The sequence below is a fragment of the Brassica rapa genome, chromosome A08, assembly GCF_000309985.2.
Source record: "Brassica rapa cultivar Chiifu-401-42 chromosome A08, CAAS_Brap_v3.01, whole genome shotgun sequence".
In the NCBI taxonomy this organism is placed as follows: domain Eukaryota; kingdom Viridiplantae; phylum Streptophyta; class Magnoliopsida; order Brassicales; family Brassicaceae; genus Brassica; species Brassica rapa.
In genome coordinates, this window is record NC_024802.2 from 2,764,115 (window position 1) to 2,782,768 (window position 18,654).

General features: G+C 31.5%; 3 protein-coding genes and 1 long non-coding RNA gene across 5 annotated transcripts; 1 reads left to right on the top strand and 3 right to left on the bottom strand.

The window, feature by feature from the left end:
* Positions 1–1,427: 1,427 nt before the first annotated feature.
* On the bottom strand, positions 1,428–9,109 carry LOC103833236 (mitogen-activated protein kinase kinase kinase 17-like). The gene has a single exon (XM_033277948.1). It carries the CDS (start codon positions 7,726–7,728, stop codon positions 6,658–6,660), a length of 1,071 nt encoding a protein of 356 aa, XP_033133839.1. The 5' UTR covers positions 7,729–9,109; the 3' UTR covers positions 1,428–6,657.
* A 223-nt stretch (positions 9,110–9,332) lies between these two features.
* LOC103832944 (mitochondrial import receptor subunit TOM6 homolog) lies at positions 9,333–10,653 on the top strand. 2 transcript variants are annotated; one of them, XM_018653864.2, is made up of 2 exons: positions 9,333–9,584; positions 10,383–10,614. In XM_018653864.2, exon 1 carries the CDS (start codon positions 9,419–9,421, stop codon positions 9,581–9,583), a length of 165 nt encoding a protein of 54 aa, XP_018509380.1. In that variant the 5' UTR covers positions 9,333–9,418; the 3' UTR covers position 9,584; positions 10,383–10,614. The 2 variants fall into 2 exon arrangements, with proteins under 2 accessions (XP_018509380.1, XP_009107302.1); XM_009109054.3 differs by having other exon boundaries at positions 9,336–9,598; positions 10,385–10,653.
* A 1,846-nt stretch (positions 10,654–12,499) lies between these two features.
* LOC103832945 lies at positions 12,500–14,566 on the bottom strand. The gene is made up of 2 exons (XR_626064.3): positions 14,282–14,566; positions 12,500–13,983 (listed from the first exon to the last, which is right to left on the bottom strand). It is a non-coding gene; the product is annotated as an uncharacterized LOC103832945 (long non-coding RNA).
* A 1,118-nt stretch (positions 14,567–15,684) lies between these two features.
* LOC103832947 (cytochrome c biogenesis protein CCS1, chloroplastic) lies at positions 15,685–18,352 on the bottom strand. Its single transcript, XM_009109057.3, has 8 exons — positions 17,910–18,352; positions 17,623–17,842; positions 17,425–17,536; positions 16,951–17,223; positions 16,597–16,862; positions 16,337–16,493; positions 16,181–16,264; positions 15,685–16,072 (listed from the first exon to the last, which is right to left on the bottom strand). Exons 1-8 carry the CDS (start codon positions 18,238–18,240, stop codon positions 15,941–15,943), a joined length of 1,575 nt encoding a protein of 524 aa, XP_009107305.1. The 5' UTR covers positions 18,241–18,352; the 3' UTR covers positions 15,685–15,940.
* Positions 18,353–18,654: the final 302 nt, after the last annotated feature.

Here is an 18,654-nt window from a genome sequence, read left to right on the forward strand (position 1 = left end):
ATAGAAAATGTAAATACTACATTAGTCAAAGTAAAGTTGGTATAAATTAATCTATCAATAATAGGAATCCAAAATAATGTTAAAGAATTATCTTTTAATTGTAAACATTGCATTAGTTTTTTTTAATGAAATTGTTAAATTTATAAGAACTTATCATTCTATAATTAATTATCTATTTTCATATTGAAAACTAAGTATTTTCCGTAGACCGTCCACATAAATATAAAAATCTATTTTTCAAAAGAACCCATGTGGTATTAAAAATAGATAATAAATAAATATAAAAAATAAAAATAATAAGTTAATATATAAATCAGAAACAGAAATATTACATAAAACTTCTATCGTAATATTATCATTTGATTTCAGGAAAATAAAAATATATAATAAGTAAATATTCAATATAAGAAATATAAATATTACATTAAATCTATCTTAATATTATTATTTAATAAAAAAAAATAAGAATAAGTAAATATACAATATAAGAAAAGTAAACAATAAATAAATATACAATATAAGAAATATAAATATTATAATAAACATCTAGCGTAATATTAAAATTAGTAAATATACAATATTGAAAAATTTTACGGAGTCTATATGAGTCTGTAAATGTTCTTGCTGTCAAAAAAAAAATACAATATTGAAAAAAATAAATAAATATATAATATAAGAAATAGAAATTTTTTATTAAAATTATATCTGCAAAATGTATAAAAATAACTAATAAGTAAATATTAATTTCATTGACTATTATAATATTATCGTTTGATATAAAAGGTAGAAAATTAGAATAAATAATATAACATTTGAAAATCAATATAAAATCAAGAAAATTAGAATATGTATATTTACAATATAAGAAAAAAAATTAAATATAAAATATAAAAATGGAAAAACTAAATTAAATATCTATCTGAAAAATGTTTATAAAAAACAATATAATAAATAGAAATATCACATTAAACGTCTATCATAATATTAAAATAAATAAATATACAATATAAGAAATAAAAAACTACATTAAACATCTATGTGAAAATTGTATACTATAATTAATAATAAATAAATATACAGTATAAAAATAGAAATATTACGTTAAACATTTATCTTTATATTACCATTTAATATAAAAGTAATAAAATTAGATTAAGTAAATATACAATATAAGAAACAATAAATAATAAAGCCCTTTATAAAAAAACAATAAATAATAAGTAAATATACAATATATAAATTAAAAAAACTACATTAAAAAACTATCTGAAAAATGTATACTTTTACATTTTATTATTTTCAAATATTTTTATAAGTAAATGTATGATATAAAAATAAATAATAAGTAAATATACAATATAAGAAATATAAATATTACATTAAACATCTATCGTAATATTATCATTTAATTCAAAAGCAAGAAAATTAGAATAAGTAAATATAAAATATAAGAAAAAAATAATAAATATACAATATAAGAAATAGAAAAACTAAATTAAAAATCTATCTTAAATTTTTATACTAAAATAAATAATCAGTAAATATACAATTTAAAAATATAAATATTACATTAAACATATATCATAATATTAGAATAAATAAATATGCAATATAAGAAAAAAAGTAAATAATAAGTAAATATGCAGTAGAAGAAATACAAATATTACGTTAAAATATTATCTCAATATTGTTATTTAATATAAAATAAAACAATATTAGAATAAATAAATATACAATATAATAATAAAAAACTAAACAATAATTAAATGTACAATATAAGAAATAAGAATGTTACATTTAATATCTAGCGTAATATTAGTATAAGTAAATATACAATATAAGAAATAGAAAATGTATATAAACTATCTATCTGAAAAATGTTAAATAAAATAAATAATATGTAAATAATATATTAAAAATATATTTTAATATTACCATTTGCTATAAAACAATAAAATAGTTAGATAATTAAAGTTTGAAAATTAATATAGTTCTGTGCGTAGCGCGGAGTAATCCCTAGTGCTACTGAAAAAGTAGATTAGTATAAAATTTGCACTCAGTCGCGAATCTATAGTTTTTTTTAGGAAAAAAATATAGTTTTTTCCCAAAAAAAAATTTGTTCAAAGGAAAGAGAATATAGTTTAAACGCTAGCATACCAAAATAGCAAAAAAAGTTATCGTCTTATGTTCACTGCATCTGTACTCGATACGTAATTAACTTATTATTATCTTGATATGGTAGGTTTTGAAACGTTAGCAAAAGATTCCGTTGACTTTGATGTATGTGGTGGCATGGTGACTCGATTATTTATTTATTTGCAGTATAAAGGCCAAAAAATATCTATAAAGATATTTCAGTTCATCTAACATATAACACGTTCCCACTTTCTGTACAGATATCTATAAAGATATTTCAGTTCATCTAAAAAAATATCTATAAAGATATTACTATAAAAATCTTGATTTTAAATCTACTTTTTTAGAAAGGGTTTACTATTAATTTAAATCTACTTTATAATTGGAAAAATTTCTGAACACAATAATGAAAGTTCATGTATATATTGGTATATACATAATACATTTATATCACATATTTATACACAAATATGTTATGAACTCTCAGACCTATACTTTGTGTTTTTAGTACACATTGTTCAAAATTCTCAATGTTTTCATTAAAAGCAGTTAGGAGATTAACGTGTAATAAATATCATTTGAATAAGCGCTGAGACACATGCAGACAGATTCGACTAGAACTTTAATCAAACAAGAAAGCTCATATATAAGCAATCTAGAAGTACGTAAGCGTATCAGTAAACATTATAAATTAATAGTTAAAATAAGCTTGTCTCGTGGACTGTTGCACTTGTATTGCTCGTTTTAGCTAAATTAAGAAACTTAAAATATGTATAGTATAAAGTTTGCTTATTAGCATTGTGTTGAGATATCATCCAACAAATCTGCCTTGTTTGATGGACTGAAACATGGCAATAATCTATTTTATTAATTTTTATGTTTTGCTGAAGTAATCATGATTAAAGTCACTACTTGCGTTGCTAGATTAAAGAATTACTACATACAACCACGTGGAGAGATCTCCTGATAATCCATTTTTTTCTCTCTCTCTCTCCCTGGTTTTGTCGTGAAAATATGTCCAACACACGATACATATTTCTAATCATCTGTTTTCCTATTGAGAATTAATATTTTCAATTTGTCAAACTATGGATTCCAGCCCTGGACACTTGTCCGTTCGTGAAAGATAAATATGCTTCAGATTTCAAGTAGCATATAGATTGAAGTTGTGTTCGTTGTTGTGTATGAATATAATTTTTTTTTTTGTAATCTATATCTATATTATTATTTGAGAAGTGAATTTCGTTACTTATCATATTCTCTATATGACTAGTGACCGAGGAATGACGAGGATTAGGAACAATGCATTTCATAACGTTTCTAAAAACATCATTATTCACAAGAAATAACTTTTTCCTCTCATTCGCTTTCATTCATTTTTCTGTAGGTAAATAAAGAAGAAAATCATTCTTTCTAAAACTTGAAAAGAAACACATGTTCCTTTTCATTCCTGCTATTTTATTCTTCTACATTTATTTTTTATTCAATCATCTTGTTTCCATAATGGTCACCAGTCAGACCCTATAATTTTAGGATAAATCATTTATTAATTAATATAATTATTTTAAAATTATTTAATAAATATAATGATATATAAAATAATCAATAAACATTAAATTATTCAAATGATATATATATACTGTTATTTAAAAAGATATATTGTAATATATATACTTATCAAGATATTTAGAACATTGAACTAAATAAATAAATATATTTTAGGATAAATCATTAATTTAATTTATATAGTTATTTAAAATTTTATTTAATAAATATAATGATAATCAATAAACGTTAAATTATTCAACTTATATATATATAATATTATTTAACATATATATTTTAATTTATATTCTTATCAAGATATTTAGAACATTTAATTAATAAATAATTATATATATTATTATCTGAGAAGTGAATTTGCTTACTTGTCATCTTCTCCATTATTTTAGGATAAATTATTAATTTAATTAATATTATTATTTAAATTTTATTTAATAAATATAATGATATTTATGATAATCAATAAACATTAACTTATGCAACTGATATATATATATATCTATATATATATCTATATATATACTGTTATTTAAAAATAGATATTTTAATATATATATATATATATATATATATATATATATATATATATATACTTATCAAGATATTTAGAATATTTAATTAATAAATAGATATTAACCATTGATATTAACAATATCAACCAATAATATCAAAATTACGTTTATCTTATATTTAGTTTTAAATATCATGAATAATATTATGTTGTGATTGTTTATAACTTTTTTCTTTTCAGTCCACAAATAAATTAAGTATATATATATATATATATATATATATATATATATATATATATAAATTTTAACTTCAAATCGAAGTTTCCTAAAATTATTATTACTATAAGATTTTGATCCAACATCTATATCCCATAAATACAACTATGAAACAAAAGAGTAAATTTAATATATTAATTACCAATATGAATATCATAGTTTCATATTATAAAGGTAATTTAAATTTTGTACCTAATTTAAAAATTTAACTTCTTAATAAAATAAACATTAAAACTAAAAATTGTTAAGTATATATATATTATTAGTCCGCACAAGGTACGGATAATTAACTAGTTAGTATTTATTTTGACTAGAACATCATGATGTTAAGTTGTTTGTTTTTACTATTTATCATAATATTTCTAGCATTTGAATGCTATTAGTTAAAGACTAAACACATAATTAATATTATTAATAATAAATTGATTATATTATTTAAAGAAATATTTTTAAAACTATATTTGTAACAAAAACTACTGTATTTTATATTTCAATTTAACCAAATATTTAATATTATGATACTTAATTAATTACATAAAACAGGATTTTACCGTTTGTTGATAAATCTTGATTTCTGCTGTTTTAGTTGAACAACTCAATTTTATGGTTCTGACGGTTGAAATTTTGGTTAAAATAAGTGAAGTTATGATCTATACTATTATTTATGAAGTGATTTAGTTTATTGGGAAATTTGTCAAAACTAATCTACAACTTGATTTTAACCCCAAACCTATATCCAAACTTGAATCAAATGCAAAACTAATCTAAAAGCCTTGTGAAATTACAGCACAGCCCCTTGTGACCAAACAAAAAAACAGAAGCCATTTTTACGAATATAGCCTTAGTACGTCGTCTGAGTCGTCTAAGATGTTGGAAGTCGTCTGGACGACTTCAAAGTAAGTCTTCTGATGTAGCTGATCTTAAAAATAATTTATAATTTAAAAAAAAATATTTTGATAAGCGAAAAATTAAAATCATGTAACTATAAACAGTTTTAAATGATATAAATTAAAATATAACAAAACTGAATTGTTTTCAACATAGATGAGTGTAGGTAGTTAATTATGATATTCTTTGATCTAGGGTTTGACAACATATGGGTTGTAGTATTGTATGTATTTTTAGGGTTAGATTTTGGAAAAATTAATTTTTTACCTATATGTATTTATTTTTGTGTATAGTAAACACTTTGAAGTTTAATTTGATTTTATGAAATGTTTAGTTAGTTAATTAAGTTTAGGAGTTATGTTTACGATCTAGATGACTTATATTTCAGTCGTCTGTTGATATCTTGCATATTTGATGGTAAGATTTCACACAAAATCAAATGATAAGTGTATAGTCTGATGCACTCTTTCTGCTTTGTTATTTATTTCTGATGAAACATCTCTCTTTGTCACATGGCTTTTGATTCGAGGAGTGATGATTGATTGGCTAGATAACAATTTCAAAGTCTCTTCCCATGTCTTTTATGTTCCGAGACGAGACATAGAAAGCTTTTGTGTTGCCTAGTTTAGTAATGCTTTTGTTTTAATGGGAGTTTAGTAGCTATGTGTTCTGTTTAAAGCTGTAATGATAATGCCTCAGGCTTAACATTACAGCTTGTGGAACGCTAGTTACATCTGTAGCTGTTCAGAATGAAAGGCAATGATTCTCAAGTGATTCACTTGTCATAATGGTTCTCTAAGTACTAATCTTTGTTGAATCTGTGGTCTTCTGGTAGCCGCAGGAACTCTTCTGATAGCCTAAGACATACCCCTACGCTTTCAGGAGCAACGAAATCTATTTCCACTTTTAGAAAACAGTTTGAATAACATTTGATAAAAACAGCTTGCTTCACCGTCCACGGCTCTATATCAACAGAGCAACCCATATAGTAGATAAGTTTTTGAATAAGGGAACTGTGTTGTTAGGTTGTAAAGCTTGTTCAGATTTAACGTCCTCTTTTCAGGCGTATTAGGATTCTTAGAGTTAAGAAGATGGTTTTTGGAGTGCTAACCACAGTAAAAAAGATTGAGATTTTGCTGAGAAAAGAACTACTTTGTTAACATGAGACTATAGGTACATGAAATCTTGATCTACAAACTAATCAAGAGAAAGTACTTACTAAACCTTAATCAACAGAAAGCTACAGACAAAAGTTAATCATCAGATAACTACAGACTAAAACTTAATGGACAGACACTAAATTGAAGTCTGTCGATTTCTTCAACCTCAAGACTTTGTTCAGAGTTCTCTTAAACTGTGTGGTCTTTGTCGGGAAAAACCTGAACTTCAGAGGCTTTTTGTCTGAAACAGCAACAACATCCGCCGTTGGTTTCTTGTTGGAACTTGTTCGTCTGATTCTCAACTTGAACAGCTTCAACAGAAACGAGTTACTTGTCTTCTTGTCCTCTGCTTCTTCTTCAACTTGTGGACGAGGCAAGAAGGGATGAAGCAACAACTCACGCGCGCTTCCTCTCTCCTCAGGATTCCTTGAGAAACACGTTTCAATAAAAGCCTTTGCATCAGAAGGCAAACTCTCAGGGATCTCAGGAGCTTTACCACAACGAAGACGAGTCGCTAGAAGATTGATATTAACACCTTCCCAAGGAATCACGCCCGTGTACATCTCCAGTACCAAACACCCCACCGACCACAAATCTATTCCTTTGTTGGCGAAGCCGTCACGGACAGACTCAGGCGGCATGTAGATAGGAGTCCCCACCCACGGGAACTCGCTTTCCCAGAATTTAGGAACCTCTCCCACCTCTAACGTGTTGCCGAAGTCAGAAATCTTGAGCTCGAACGAATCTTGTCTCGAAGGGAAGACAAGTAAGTTGTCTGGTTTGATGTCGCAGTGAACATAACCATGGTCGTGAATCGAGACCAAACCTTCGAGAATCATTCGCGTGAAATCTTTTACCAACGGCTCCGGCAACTTTCTGTCGGCGTAATGGTCCATGAAAGCGTTTAAACTACCTTCGGAAGCGTACTCGAGTTGAAGCTTGTGGACTTTGTTACCGTAATTGCTGAGACCTTGACGAAGAGAGTGACCGAAACATGTAACGATCCTGGGACATCCCCTGAGTTTGAGAAGAATCTCTAACTCTTTTTGGAGAGTGTCGTAGTCTGCGTCGTAAGAATTTTTGACGGCGGAGAGAAACGAAGAGCCGTCGTCGGGGTTAGTGTAGCGGACTAGGTTAACGTAACCGTAAGCGCCTTCTCCAAGAAACTTCACGAATTCTTCGTTTGACTGCATCTTTTCAATCGGAGTTGATTTTCTAGGGTTTCGAGAAATAATCGCTCTGAAAAGAAATTTTAGGGTTTGAATCGCAATGGAGAAAAACGTAAAAGAAAATAGTGGAAGAGAGCAAAATAGAAGGAAGTGGAGCTAAGGAGAAGAGATATGAGTCTTTTGTAGATTTGGGTTCAGTTACGTCGGTGACTAACACAGACACGGAAAAAAGGAAATTCGAGTTAATAATTTCCTTTTCTGAGTTACTCAAAAAAAGGAAAGTTTAAGCGCCCAGAGAAAAAAATTTGATCGAATCTAACGGTTTAAACAATCTGAACGAAACTAAACCATTTTATCTAATAATAAACAAATAAAAAATTGGTCACTAAGAGCACCATTAATCCTAGCACTCTATTTGAGGTGCTTAATTTTTTTTTCTTCTCTAATTTCAAAAAAAGAAATTAAAAACGAACCAATCGCGGACCGTCACATATCAGTAGAACCCGCGAAACAGAGTTAACACCGACGCTTAAATAGGCAGAAGAAGCACATGTGCTTAATTTTTGTGTAGATCCCACCCACTATTATATTAATTTTTTGTTAAGCTCCCCCTCCCCTCTAAGCACCCCCATTAATGCTGTTATAACAAATTTTATCATAATAATAAAAAAACAAATTTAGTAGTTTAACTTTTTGGATTAGTTGTTTCATTATGTTCATTGTGTTTTTCGCTTCCCTGGCTTAAAGGTTAATGAATACAATTCAAACACTTAATATGTATTTTATTTTCATATTTTCAAATTTCTTTTATGTTTTGTATTTTTAAAAATACACTGATAACTAATATCTTAAAAATATAAATTTTATAATCTTTTTATTTTCATAAGAATTATAAATATATAAAATTAATAGAATTAGGTTGATGATTTATTTTTTGTTAGTGGTTGGTAATACATATAAATTATTTCTACATGTCAATAATATTATTAAAAATATTAAACTACACAAATAAAATTATTTATGTTCACAATCACTTAAACATCATTTCATAATTTTTAATATACTATGATATTAATTTCTCTTGAGAACTACTTCTTCAAAAATGTTAAACGGATTTGTTTATCAATTATAGATTCAACTCTTACGATTAAGCAATTCGAACAAAACTAAACCAAATGACACAGAAATAACTCAATTTTATAGAGCTGAAAAAAACTTAGGTGTGTTTGGAAATGGTTGTAGAAGTTTTGAAAAATTATTATATCTTTTTTAAGTTATTTATAAAGTAATCATTCTTTAGTTTTTAAAATTTAGTTTAGAGCAAAAGAATTAGAAAAGAAAAGATGTTAGTTCTAAAATCAGGGTTTTAAAGTTTTTATTTCGAGTTTTGGATATTTTTAGAAGTAAGTCATAGCAAAGTAAAAAAAAAAATCACAATCAAACTAAATTTTAAATTAAAAAGTTAATTCTACAGTACCAACCAGTCAAATCCATATATTCGGGTTCGAACAAACCGTAAAGGAAAAAAAAAACAAATCGCACATCTCCCAGATTGGACTAAAAAGCCCACTTAACGGGCCCATAACCACAAGTCGGCCTACCTATCTATTATTACTACATAAAAGGAGACGGCAAATCGATCGAGGGTTAGGGTTTTAGAATCTTAGAAAAGCTTTGTTTTCTGAAGAGAGAGAGACAAGAAGAAACAGCAGTCATGTTTTCTGGAATGTTCATGGAGAAGCCAGACAAAGCCGTGGCTTTGAAGCAGCTACGGACCCATGTTGCTCTGTTCGGCGGCTGGGTTGTGGCCATCCGTGCTGTTCCGTACGTCCTCTCGTATTTCTCAGATTCCAAGGAGGAGCTTAAGCTCGACTTCTAAGACTCTGATTCTCAGGTCAGTGGTAAACTTGATTCGACGATTGTGTCTTCAATTGATATGATTCTGCTTTCTAGATTATGTAACTTTTGATCTGAATTGAATTAGGGTTTGAAAGTTTCAATTTTTTATTTTATGATTGATCTTTTAGGTTATTATCTCTTTGCTATTCTTAGCTTAAGGTTTCACCAGCTTGTTCATGTGATTGTGCTGATTAATCATTAAAGTATCATATGCTTCAGCTTATGACTTAGATGAGAATACTTTCATTGTGAATCTATCATGTATTTGTAGCAAATTAGTCCCATGGAGAGTGAGGGACTGTTGAGGTATTGACTATATATATATATACTTAGGCAAGCTAGTTTGTACTTTTTTTTTGGCAAGCCTGTTAAATGCATCATAACTTCTCTGTTCTTAGCTTTGTTTATAAGTCTTGTTCATGCATCATTGATATTGATATATAGGTATGACGTTGTCTTATATATACCAAAGTAGCCCATGCAGATTTAAGATTGCTGAGTATTGAATATATATACTTACTACATGTGCAAGCTAGTTTGGCCCATTTTGTGCTGGCGTGAAAGTCTTCTTTAAGAAATGTTGACGTTTCAATATCCAGAACATGATAGAGCAATCTTCTGTTTATGAGTAGTAAGTAGAGAGTGTGCGCCTGAAATGTTTTTTCATATAAATAATGGTGTGTGTGATCACCATGTTATTGATTCAGCATTTCTCTGCACATTTCAAATGTTGTCTCTTAATCTTACTAAAAAGATGACATCTTCTTTCATCTTTGTGCAGTGTTGAAGCGGTGATATTTAGATGCACTCTGTGGCAATGGAAACATTGTTTTTGGCTTATTTGCAATTTTCTTTACACTTGAAATAACCAGAAGCTTTCGTGAGACATAAAAGTTATTATAGTGATGTACTTGTGCTATTCGTTTGTTACTTTGGTTTCTCATCTCTCATATCCTTTCTTTTCTTCTGATTTATTGGAAAGAGTACTATGAGCGTGGTCGTTCTAAATCATCGACATGCTTATCAAATTCCTCCCAAAATTGTCTTGAATCTGCAAAATCTTCTTCTCTTCTGCTGCATTCTTCTTATCAGACCCAAAAATTTAAAAGCGTTTTAATTGTAAAACTAGTAAAAACAGGACATTTCCAAGAACATGTAGTAGGTTTTCATCAGAGTATCTTATGTATAATGTTAAATACTTTAAATTAAATATTAAAAAAATTAAATTAAACCAATCACAAAAGTGATAGTAAATTAGTTCCTGGTGGGAAAAAAAAAAGATTTTGAAGCAACGTATAAATTTGTCGGTCCTTGATTCGATACTTGAAACTAAAACTGATATTTGCTTGGTCAGATAATTAAGCTTTATTTACAAAATTTGGAGTTGAACTATTTGTCGGTATTAACCATTCAAAACACTATTTGGATATCAACTCATAGATTCAGGGGTGGACAAGATTAGATATCTCATTATTTTTGGTATATTTAGCATTTGGTTTGACTTGTAAGAATAGTAAGATTTTGGACTTGAACTTGGTCTGTTAAGAACAAGTATTTCAAGTTTCAAATAATCGTTAAAAATGATGGACTTGCCAATTACTTATTTTGCTTTATTATTTCCAAGTTACTTAATAATTAATAGCAAGTTATTTGATAATTCATGACAATTCAAAGTAATTTTTTTATTTATAATAGATATCTCATTATTTTCTTATGTTTAAGTCAATTCGAGAAACATAATATATAAAAAATAGAAAACTCCAAAACGTTCATACAAATATATCACTTATGTTTGATTAAATAAAAATATAAACTAGTTATTTTACTATGATTTAAAAAAATATATTTTTATTCATAACAAGTAACAATCCATACAACACTAAGTAGTTACTTTTATTTTAATATTTGTTTTATACTTGTGAGTAATTTAAATAGTTTATTTGATATTCGATCTACTCAGACCAAGACCAAGTACCCAACTTTATGGATCAACACCGACCAAGTAGCAAATACATACAACTGATACAAGTAACAAGTAATTCTCGTGAAATAACAATAGAACTCTTCTAGACATTCGTAATTCATGGTCTAATTAGACAACATCTGGTGTCGAACATTGGAGTCATATCCTATCTAGGCAATTTTTTTTTGAAATGATACTTTTATTTCTATGTCTTCCGGCTATTTTATCATCTACTTTGATTTCAGGAACAAACATACTTGGAGAGCACAGTATAACGAAGAGTTGTATGTTGCGTTCGGAAAAAATGAATCGCTTCCGAAAAAAAATCTATTAGTTCTTTCCCAATTGGTTGGACCATAGGTGCGATGATTTACTTTGCGGGCGAAGTCTCTGGTTAAAATCCAGGAGATTGCAAAATTTCAACCGATGCAGTTTTTATGTTTATCTCTATCTATAGTTATAGTTACAGAAAATTATGAGCAAGTAAATTACATTTTTTATAAACTTTCAAAAGAAAATTGTTTCTTTTTTTAGGTTTCTACTTTATTTTATTTTTAAAAGTCTTCTTCAAATACATATAATTATTTATTGGAAATTTTTATAAAATTGAAAAGCAAAAAATAAAAAGAAAACAGTATTGCAAAAATTGTCAGATTCTTCTATCACTTATTTTCTAATCGCAAGAAGTTTTATACCGAAATCCGTAACTTTCATGGGTTCTGGATAATAATCGGTTGCTAAATCTTTTATCCACAGTTGAGATTCGAATCTAACATCTCTATCTTTAGGGCAAAATTTTTACTAGTAGATGTAACAGTTATGGGTTTTTTTTCTTTAATTTCTTGAAATTAAATCTGTTATATAATTTGAATTATATCTATTTTCAACTAAAATATATTATTATTAAGAAATACAATAAGAGAACAAATTTATCGGTAATGATACTCTGAAATGTCTTCTAATTCCTAAAACCAGTCAACTTTTTGTATTAAATGGAACATCAAGAAAAGAATAAAATAAAGGGAGGGGTTGGGAAATGAAGGAAGAAAGGAATAATAGTGTTTGCTCCGACATTTGCTCAGCTTTGTCTGATGAATACAGACCACAACTCTCCTCAACATGAACAGTCTTCTCTTTTCCACCATTCGTAACTCTTACAAACAAACGTGCGAACCAGAAACTCTCATCAACTTGTCCTTCTTTTAATCCTCCCTTCTTCTTCGTCATGATCATGATCTTCATATCTTTGATTCCACTAGAAAACATTAAAAACCCAGATGATCTAATAGAAAAAACTCCATCTCAAAAGCTTTAATCTTCTTCTTAGATAAGTGCTAACTTACGTGCTACTCAAGCAAAGCTGGTGATGGTGGAGGTTCCTGGCTCTGTTGGCACAAGTGCAAGCCTTTCCTTGAGATTAGGTCAAACATTGTTAGCATTTGGCGCTCTTCTCTTCATGACCATCGGTGTTCGTTTCTACCAGTTCACAGCTTTCTGGTAATGTATATAGATCCCAACTCCAGATTACATATCATGAACGAACCCTAATAACTTTAATCTTCAGCTACTTGGTGACGATCATGGCTTTGGCTATACCATGGAACTTGACACTAGCAATGGTGGATATCTATTGCGTTCTTCTCAACCAACCATTTCAAAAGCCACGAATCCTTCTCGCCATCTCAATTGGTGATTGGGTAACGCAGTTACATTTTCTAACGCTTACTGAGAAAGGAACCTCCAATATTTTGATATGATCTTTGACTATTTTTTGTGTGTTTGAAGGTGGTGTCTGTTCTAGCGTTGGCTTCAGCTTCATCAGCAGCCAGTGTTGTGGATCTTTTGCGATCAGACGAATCAGTTTGCCCTCCAACGATATGCAACAGATACCAGTTTGCAGCCACATTAGCTTTCTTGACTTGGTTCTTGTCTCTTTCTTCTTCTCTCTTCAACCTCTGGCTACTTCCATCTCTCTGATCTAAAAAAAGATTAGATGACAAAGACGACTAAACAAAATAGATAGGTAGCAAGAAACAAAAATGTCAATAGAACTCAATTTTTGTATTGATGACAGTTGATATAGATATACCAATATCTGAGAGTGAAAAAGCTGATTTTTGTATAACAAAGAAGCATTCTCCATCATCAAGAAGGTTCACTCATTGTTTCATTCATGCACATATGTTACGAAAATGACGTAACAGGACATCAAAAGCTCACCACCAACTGAGAGTTTACTAATACTCCTATTCATAACATTTTCACTACATTATCCCAGGAAAAACAAACACCATCCTGAAACATCAAGTTTGATCGAATATGTTGATCGGAACAAAGCCATCTTCGTTAGCATTTCATGAAATCCAGTATCCAAGCGACACATCTCCCTTCTCGATGCATGCAGACTCCTAACAAAACTGCAGCAAGAGGAAAACGGAAGATAGAGTAAATATAAAATAGCCAATAAAGTTCAATCCAATTACATATTGCTAAGTGATAAAATGATTAAAGAATCCAATAACAAGATGACTATTGTCATACAACAATGTTTAAGCCCCACTAAGATCCACAAAATGTCTAAAAAGAGACATAAAGACAAGACAAAACTAGCATCCAAGTTGAAACCAGCTCAGCATTATATCATTCCTCTAAGGCAAATCCAGTAGCAGAGATTACTAAACAATTAACCGCAAGAGCAAAGGAGTAATCAATCACCTTAAGAGGTAGAGGATGGAGCAGTAGAGTCCGCAATGGAGGCCGAGGAAGTTGATGCAGAAGCAGCAATAGCAGCGGCTTGAGGAGAATAGATGCGAGCTTTCTTGATGATCTCAGCAACAACCCAGTGCTTATTCCTGCTCAACGGCCTCGAAGGATCTAACTTCACCTGCACAACAAACCAAACCAAAGCTTCCAATTTTTTTAGCCTTTCTTCTTGAGAATCAACAGAGATCGGAGAGAAGAGCAGTGAAAATAATGGATCTTTTGGCCCAATTTGTTGCGGTGATAAAATTAAAAAAGAGATGGTCCAATTGGAGCCCGGTATATTGGGTCATAGTGGGCTCGGGAGGCACCGGCCCGTAATCCTTCCACCGTCGAAAGCGGGAGGTGGACGCTGCTCTGTGAAACCAGCCTCACGCGGTCTCCTCCGCTCTAAGAGTGTCCGAACCACAAGCCTTCGCTCGAGCCCGACCACTCAACTCCCGACTTGGAACGGGCAGACCAGTAAATAGCCTTTCCGAGTCCGGCCCAAAGAGATCGGCCCAATGTCCCATCACCTTATTGTCCCCACATGGATTACAAGCCCGCGTTACCAAGCTCGACGTACAGTGTGAGTGAGCTAAACTTATATATACAACAAGCAAACATTTGTTTTCCCCGATGTGGGACTTTACTAGCTAAAAAGACATTTCAGTTTCTATACGACAGCGTTCTGCTCGCATCTTCAGTTGCACAGTCTGAATTATTAATCTTTGACTTAATTATTCATTCATCCTCAACCCTTACTTTATCTTCAAACGGTAACAAAACCTGTAATAACCTTCAGAGTTTGTGAAATTGCCTCTGGGGGATTTGAAAATCCTGAAAACATTTTAATATGTTAATTGATGATATACCACTGAGGTTGCGATAAATAACAGTGATGGAGAACCAATTCATCTCTACCTTATGTCACTGTCTTCTCCCTCTACCTATTGAATTCTTACGACTTGAACCGTTTTTGTCAGTTTTGCGTTTGAGATATATATTTTGGCTAGATTTTCATGTAAGCCATTGCTTTTCAACAGATTGTTCAAAGCTTCAGATTCAGGAGGCACTTCTGGCAAATGGAATGTAACTTGATGTTCCTGAGGATGGATGATACCACTTCTTGTTGTCATTTGCTCATGTCTATGAAATTTAGTTGCAATCTCTGTTGTTGATGATCTAATTCTAAGACCAGATGTAGAAAGGTCTGATTGTTTGTGTTGGTGCAGCAGCCAATGATGGATCCATGAGAGAAGATATTGACTTCTCTTTATAAGCAAAATCATTAGACAGACGCAATCAACTGATCATGCATTTGATCCTAATGATGAAGTTGATCATTAGGCTTCAGAAACTGTGTTAGAGAGATCATATACTTTGACGAACAAAAAACTTTACCCACAAATGAAATAACAGATAGTATCCACCCTATATATTCTAACTTTACTGTTTAGAATCAGTAACCTTCAACAAAATTTACAAGCAAATCAATTCTGAAGTTTCAATAGCTTCTCTCTCTCTCTTCCCATATAATCAGTAGAAACATGTGTAGAATGCTCTCTCAAGTCTCAAGTGTGTTCCTTGATAATTATATACCTTTCTGTACAGCTTTACTGGTCTGTCTTCAGACTAATCAACTGAAGTCTTAATTAGCTCGGGAACTTGATCCAGCAAACGATTCATGTCATCAGGGAACTCGTTCTTGGCTCTGTTGGTTCTTCCCCCCACCACCAATGTTGTTCCGTTTTGTAGTGCCCATATCTTCAAATCATGTTTCACGTAAAACAACATAAGAGGTTGTACTTAAATAAATGCCAATGGAACAAAATGGTATAAAACAAGATGTTTGATAGATATTGTTACTGTTACCTGTGAATGGGATAAGTAACTGATACAGGTTGTGAGCATTAGAGCACCAAAACCAGCATACACCACTGGTACTCCTGGGTCAGTCTGATAAAGAAGAACACAAACATGTTATATTTCTATTTTTTGTGTCGATAAACTTTCACCCAAGCGTTGTACCTTCAACTCAAGACCAGTGCTTCCTATTGCATCCTCAATCACAATCTTCATACCATCGATCTCAATGGGAAGCTTGGAGTTTGGTCTCCTTATTCCTGCGAATTTTCCTTCCAAATCATACACAACAATCGATTGTAGATCCCGAGCAAGCATCGATCTGCAACAAACAACTCAAGTGGAGCAAAGTTAAGGCATATACAAGAAACGACAATGTAACTCCATCTCTTGGACTGGTTTAGTTGTAAAGAGAGGGTTCTTACATTCCTTTGACATTGGGAGCATTAGTATCACCAACTGGTAAGAAGGTCCCATATAACTTCTTGTCTCCATTAATCTTAATAGGTGCCATAGCCAAGTTGAATGGTCCTTCTCCATCTTTACTCACCTGCAAAGCCGAGAAACTCCAATCTGTCTGGTATATAGTGACCCCACCGTATCTCAACGGATCATTGACACTAATCGTCTTTCTCACAACCTCTTTCCCATTAAGGTCACGTAGTGAAAGATCAGAATGAAACTGTGAGACCTACAATAATTCAATGAAAACTTAACTGTGAATGGTCACAAGACATAATAGCCAGAGATTAGAGAAAGCAGAACAAAACAGTATTCACCTCTCCACTATCGTAATAGTCCATGGTGAACCGGTTAACATGAACTTCCGTATTGAAAGAATCTGTTGGAACAGAGAGAAACCCAATAGGAGCTAAGACATCTCCCATGACAAAATTAAGCCCTTGAGGAACAGTGACGGAGCCTCTAAAACTCCCCGTGGCACTAAGTGTTCCACCAACCATGATCAGAATCATTGCTATATGTACTCCAATAGGCGCAAACCTACCAGCCAAACCCTTGAAAGCATACAATGACGGACCCTTCATAAACACCTACACAAACAAACAAACAAACAAACAAACAAAAAAAACAAACAAACAAACTGAGAAATCAATACTACATGCAAACACAAAATTTTCAATAATCTAGTCACCCGCCTAAACAATAATCTCTATAAGGCGCCTAACCACCGCCTAGCGATTTCTTAAACATTGACTACTACTATAACACTATCTATACACTAGGGCCCTAACCTCATAACCATCACCCATCAAAATGACACCCAAGTCTTGAATAGAAGCTCTTGGAAGAGACTCTGCAAAATCCTGCTTCTTGATAGACTCATCAGACTTCATAAAACTCCATCTGAAAGTTCATGTGTCTCCCTTAGCAAATCTCTACTAAGCAATAAACAAAAAAAAAAGAGCTCTGGATTAAAAAAAAACACAAACCTTCTTGCAACCTTAACAAGAGGAATCTGAGTGGTATAAGTACAAGCCATAAGAGAAGCTGCCAAGAGAGCCAACATCCCAAGGAAAATAGGAGCAGAGTACATATGATCGAACCCAAGAGCGAAGATCCATCTCCAAGTGAAGAACCCCAAGACAGGACTATCCTCTGGATACTTCTCGAAATAGAACTCAGGCGTTTCGCCTTGCTCAATCACAGTGCCTAAAAGGATGAAACTTTCATCAGTTTCCATGATAATGCAACAAACCCTTATAACATTAGAGCTTACCGAGAGCCATGAGAGCAGCAATGGTGGACATCTCTGTGATAGCAAGAGGGAGATTAGACAAAACTGACAACACCTTTCTCGGTAGCCTCTTCAGAAACCCCCCTCCTCGTCCTCCTCCTCCGCCGCCGTTACCACCTCCTTTCGCGGAACCCTCTTCAGTAACCGGCGGGGCGGAATCGGAGAGGGAGATGGTTCCGGTCTTGTTCGCATCTTGAGGATTCTGAAGCTTGCAAATGGTGGTTCGGTGGAAGCGTGGAGAGGGACGAGGGCGAGGAGATTGGGGATTGAGTTTGGAGAAGTGGAGAATCTTAGGGTTTAGGGTTACGATCATTTTTCGAATTTGGGGGGTTTTAGCTCAGTCTCCTCCACATTCCTCAGTCTTCTTCTGCTGTGTGTGGGGATGAAAATGGAGCTTTGGTGGCACTTCTGTTATCTTGTGTTTTTTTTTTTTGAATAAGAAGATGAGATATTTTGATCTTAACCGGTTTTATACTAAACCGGGGGAGATAAATATCTAATTCTCGGTTTATTCGCTCGGTCCACTACATAGTACAGAAAACATTTACATATAAGTACAAAAATTATACAACACACACACGAGATGGAATATTCCGGCGGAAGTGATGGTGTGGTTTACATTTCCTCCGTCGTCCAAGCTTGTTTCAACCCTCTAATCACTCTGTCATTTATAAAATGTGAACAATTGTTTATACTCTTTATATTAGTTTTGTGATTAAGTTTAGAG

Bases quoted from the DNA above. Each gene is read 5' to 3' on its own strand.
- LOC103833236 (XM_033277948.1), bottom strand. From the start codon at position 7,728: ATGCAGTCAAACGAAGAATTCGTGAAGTTTCTTGGAGAAGGCGCTTAC.
- LOC103832944 (XM_018653864.2), top strand. From the start codon at position 9,419: ATGTTTTCTGGAATGTTCATGGAGAAGCCAGACAAAGCCGTGGCTTTG.
- LOC103832947 (XM_009109057.3), bottom strand. From the start codon at position 18,240: ATGATCGTAACCCTAAACCCTAAGATTCTCCACTTCTCCAAACTCAAT. The intron at 17,537-17,622 runs GTTTGTGTTTTT...ATGAACTTTCAG, and splicing joins CTTGTTAAGGTTGCAAGAAG to ATGGAGTTTTATGAAGTCTG. The intron at 17,224-17,424 runs GTTAGGGCCCTA...TTGTTTGTGTAG, and splicing joins TGATGGGTGATGGTTATGAG to GTGTTTATGAAGGGTCCGTC.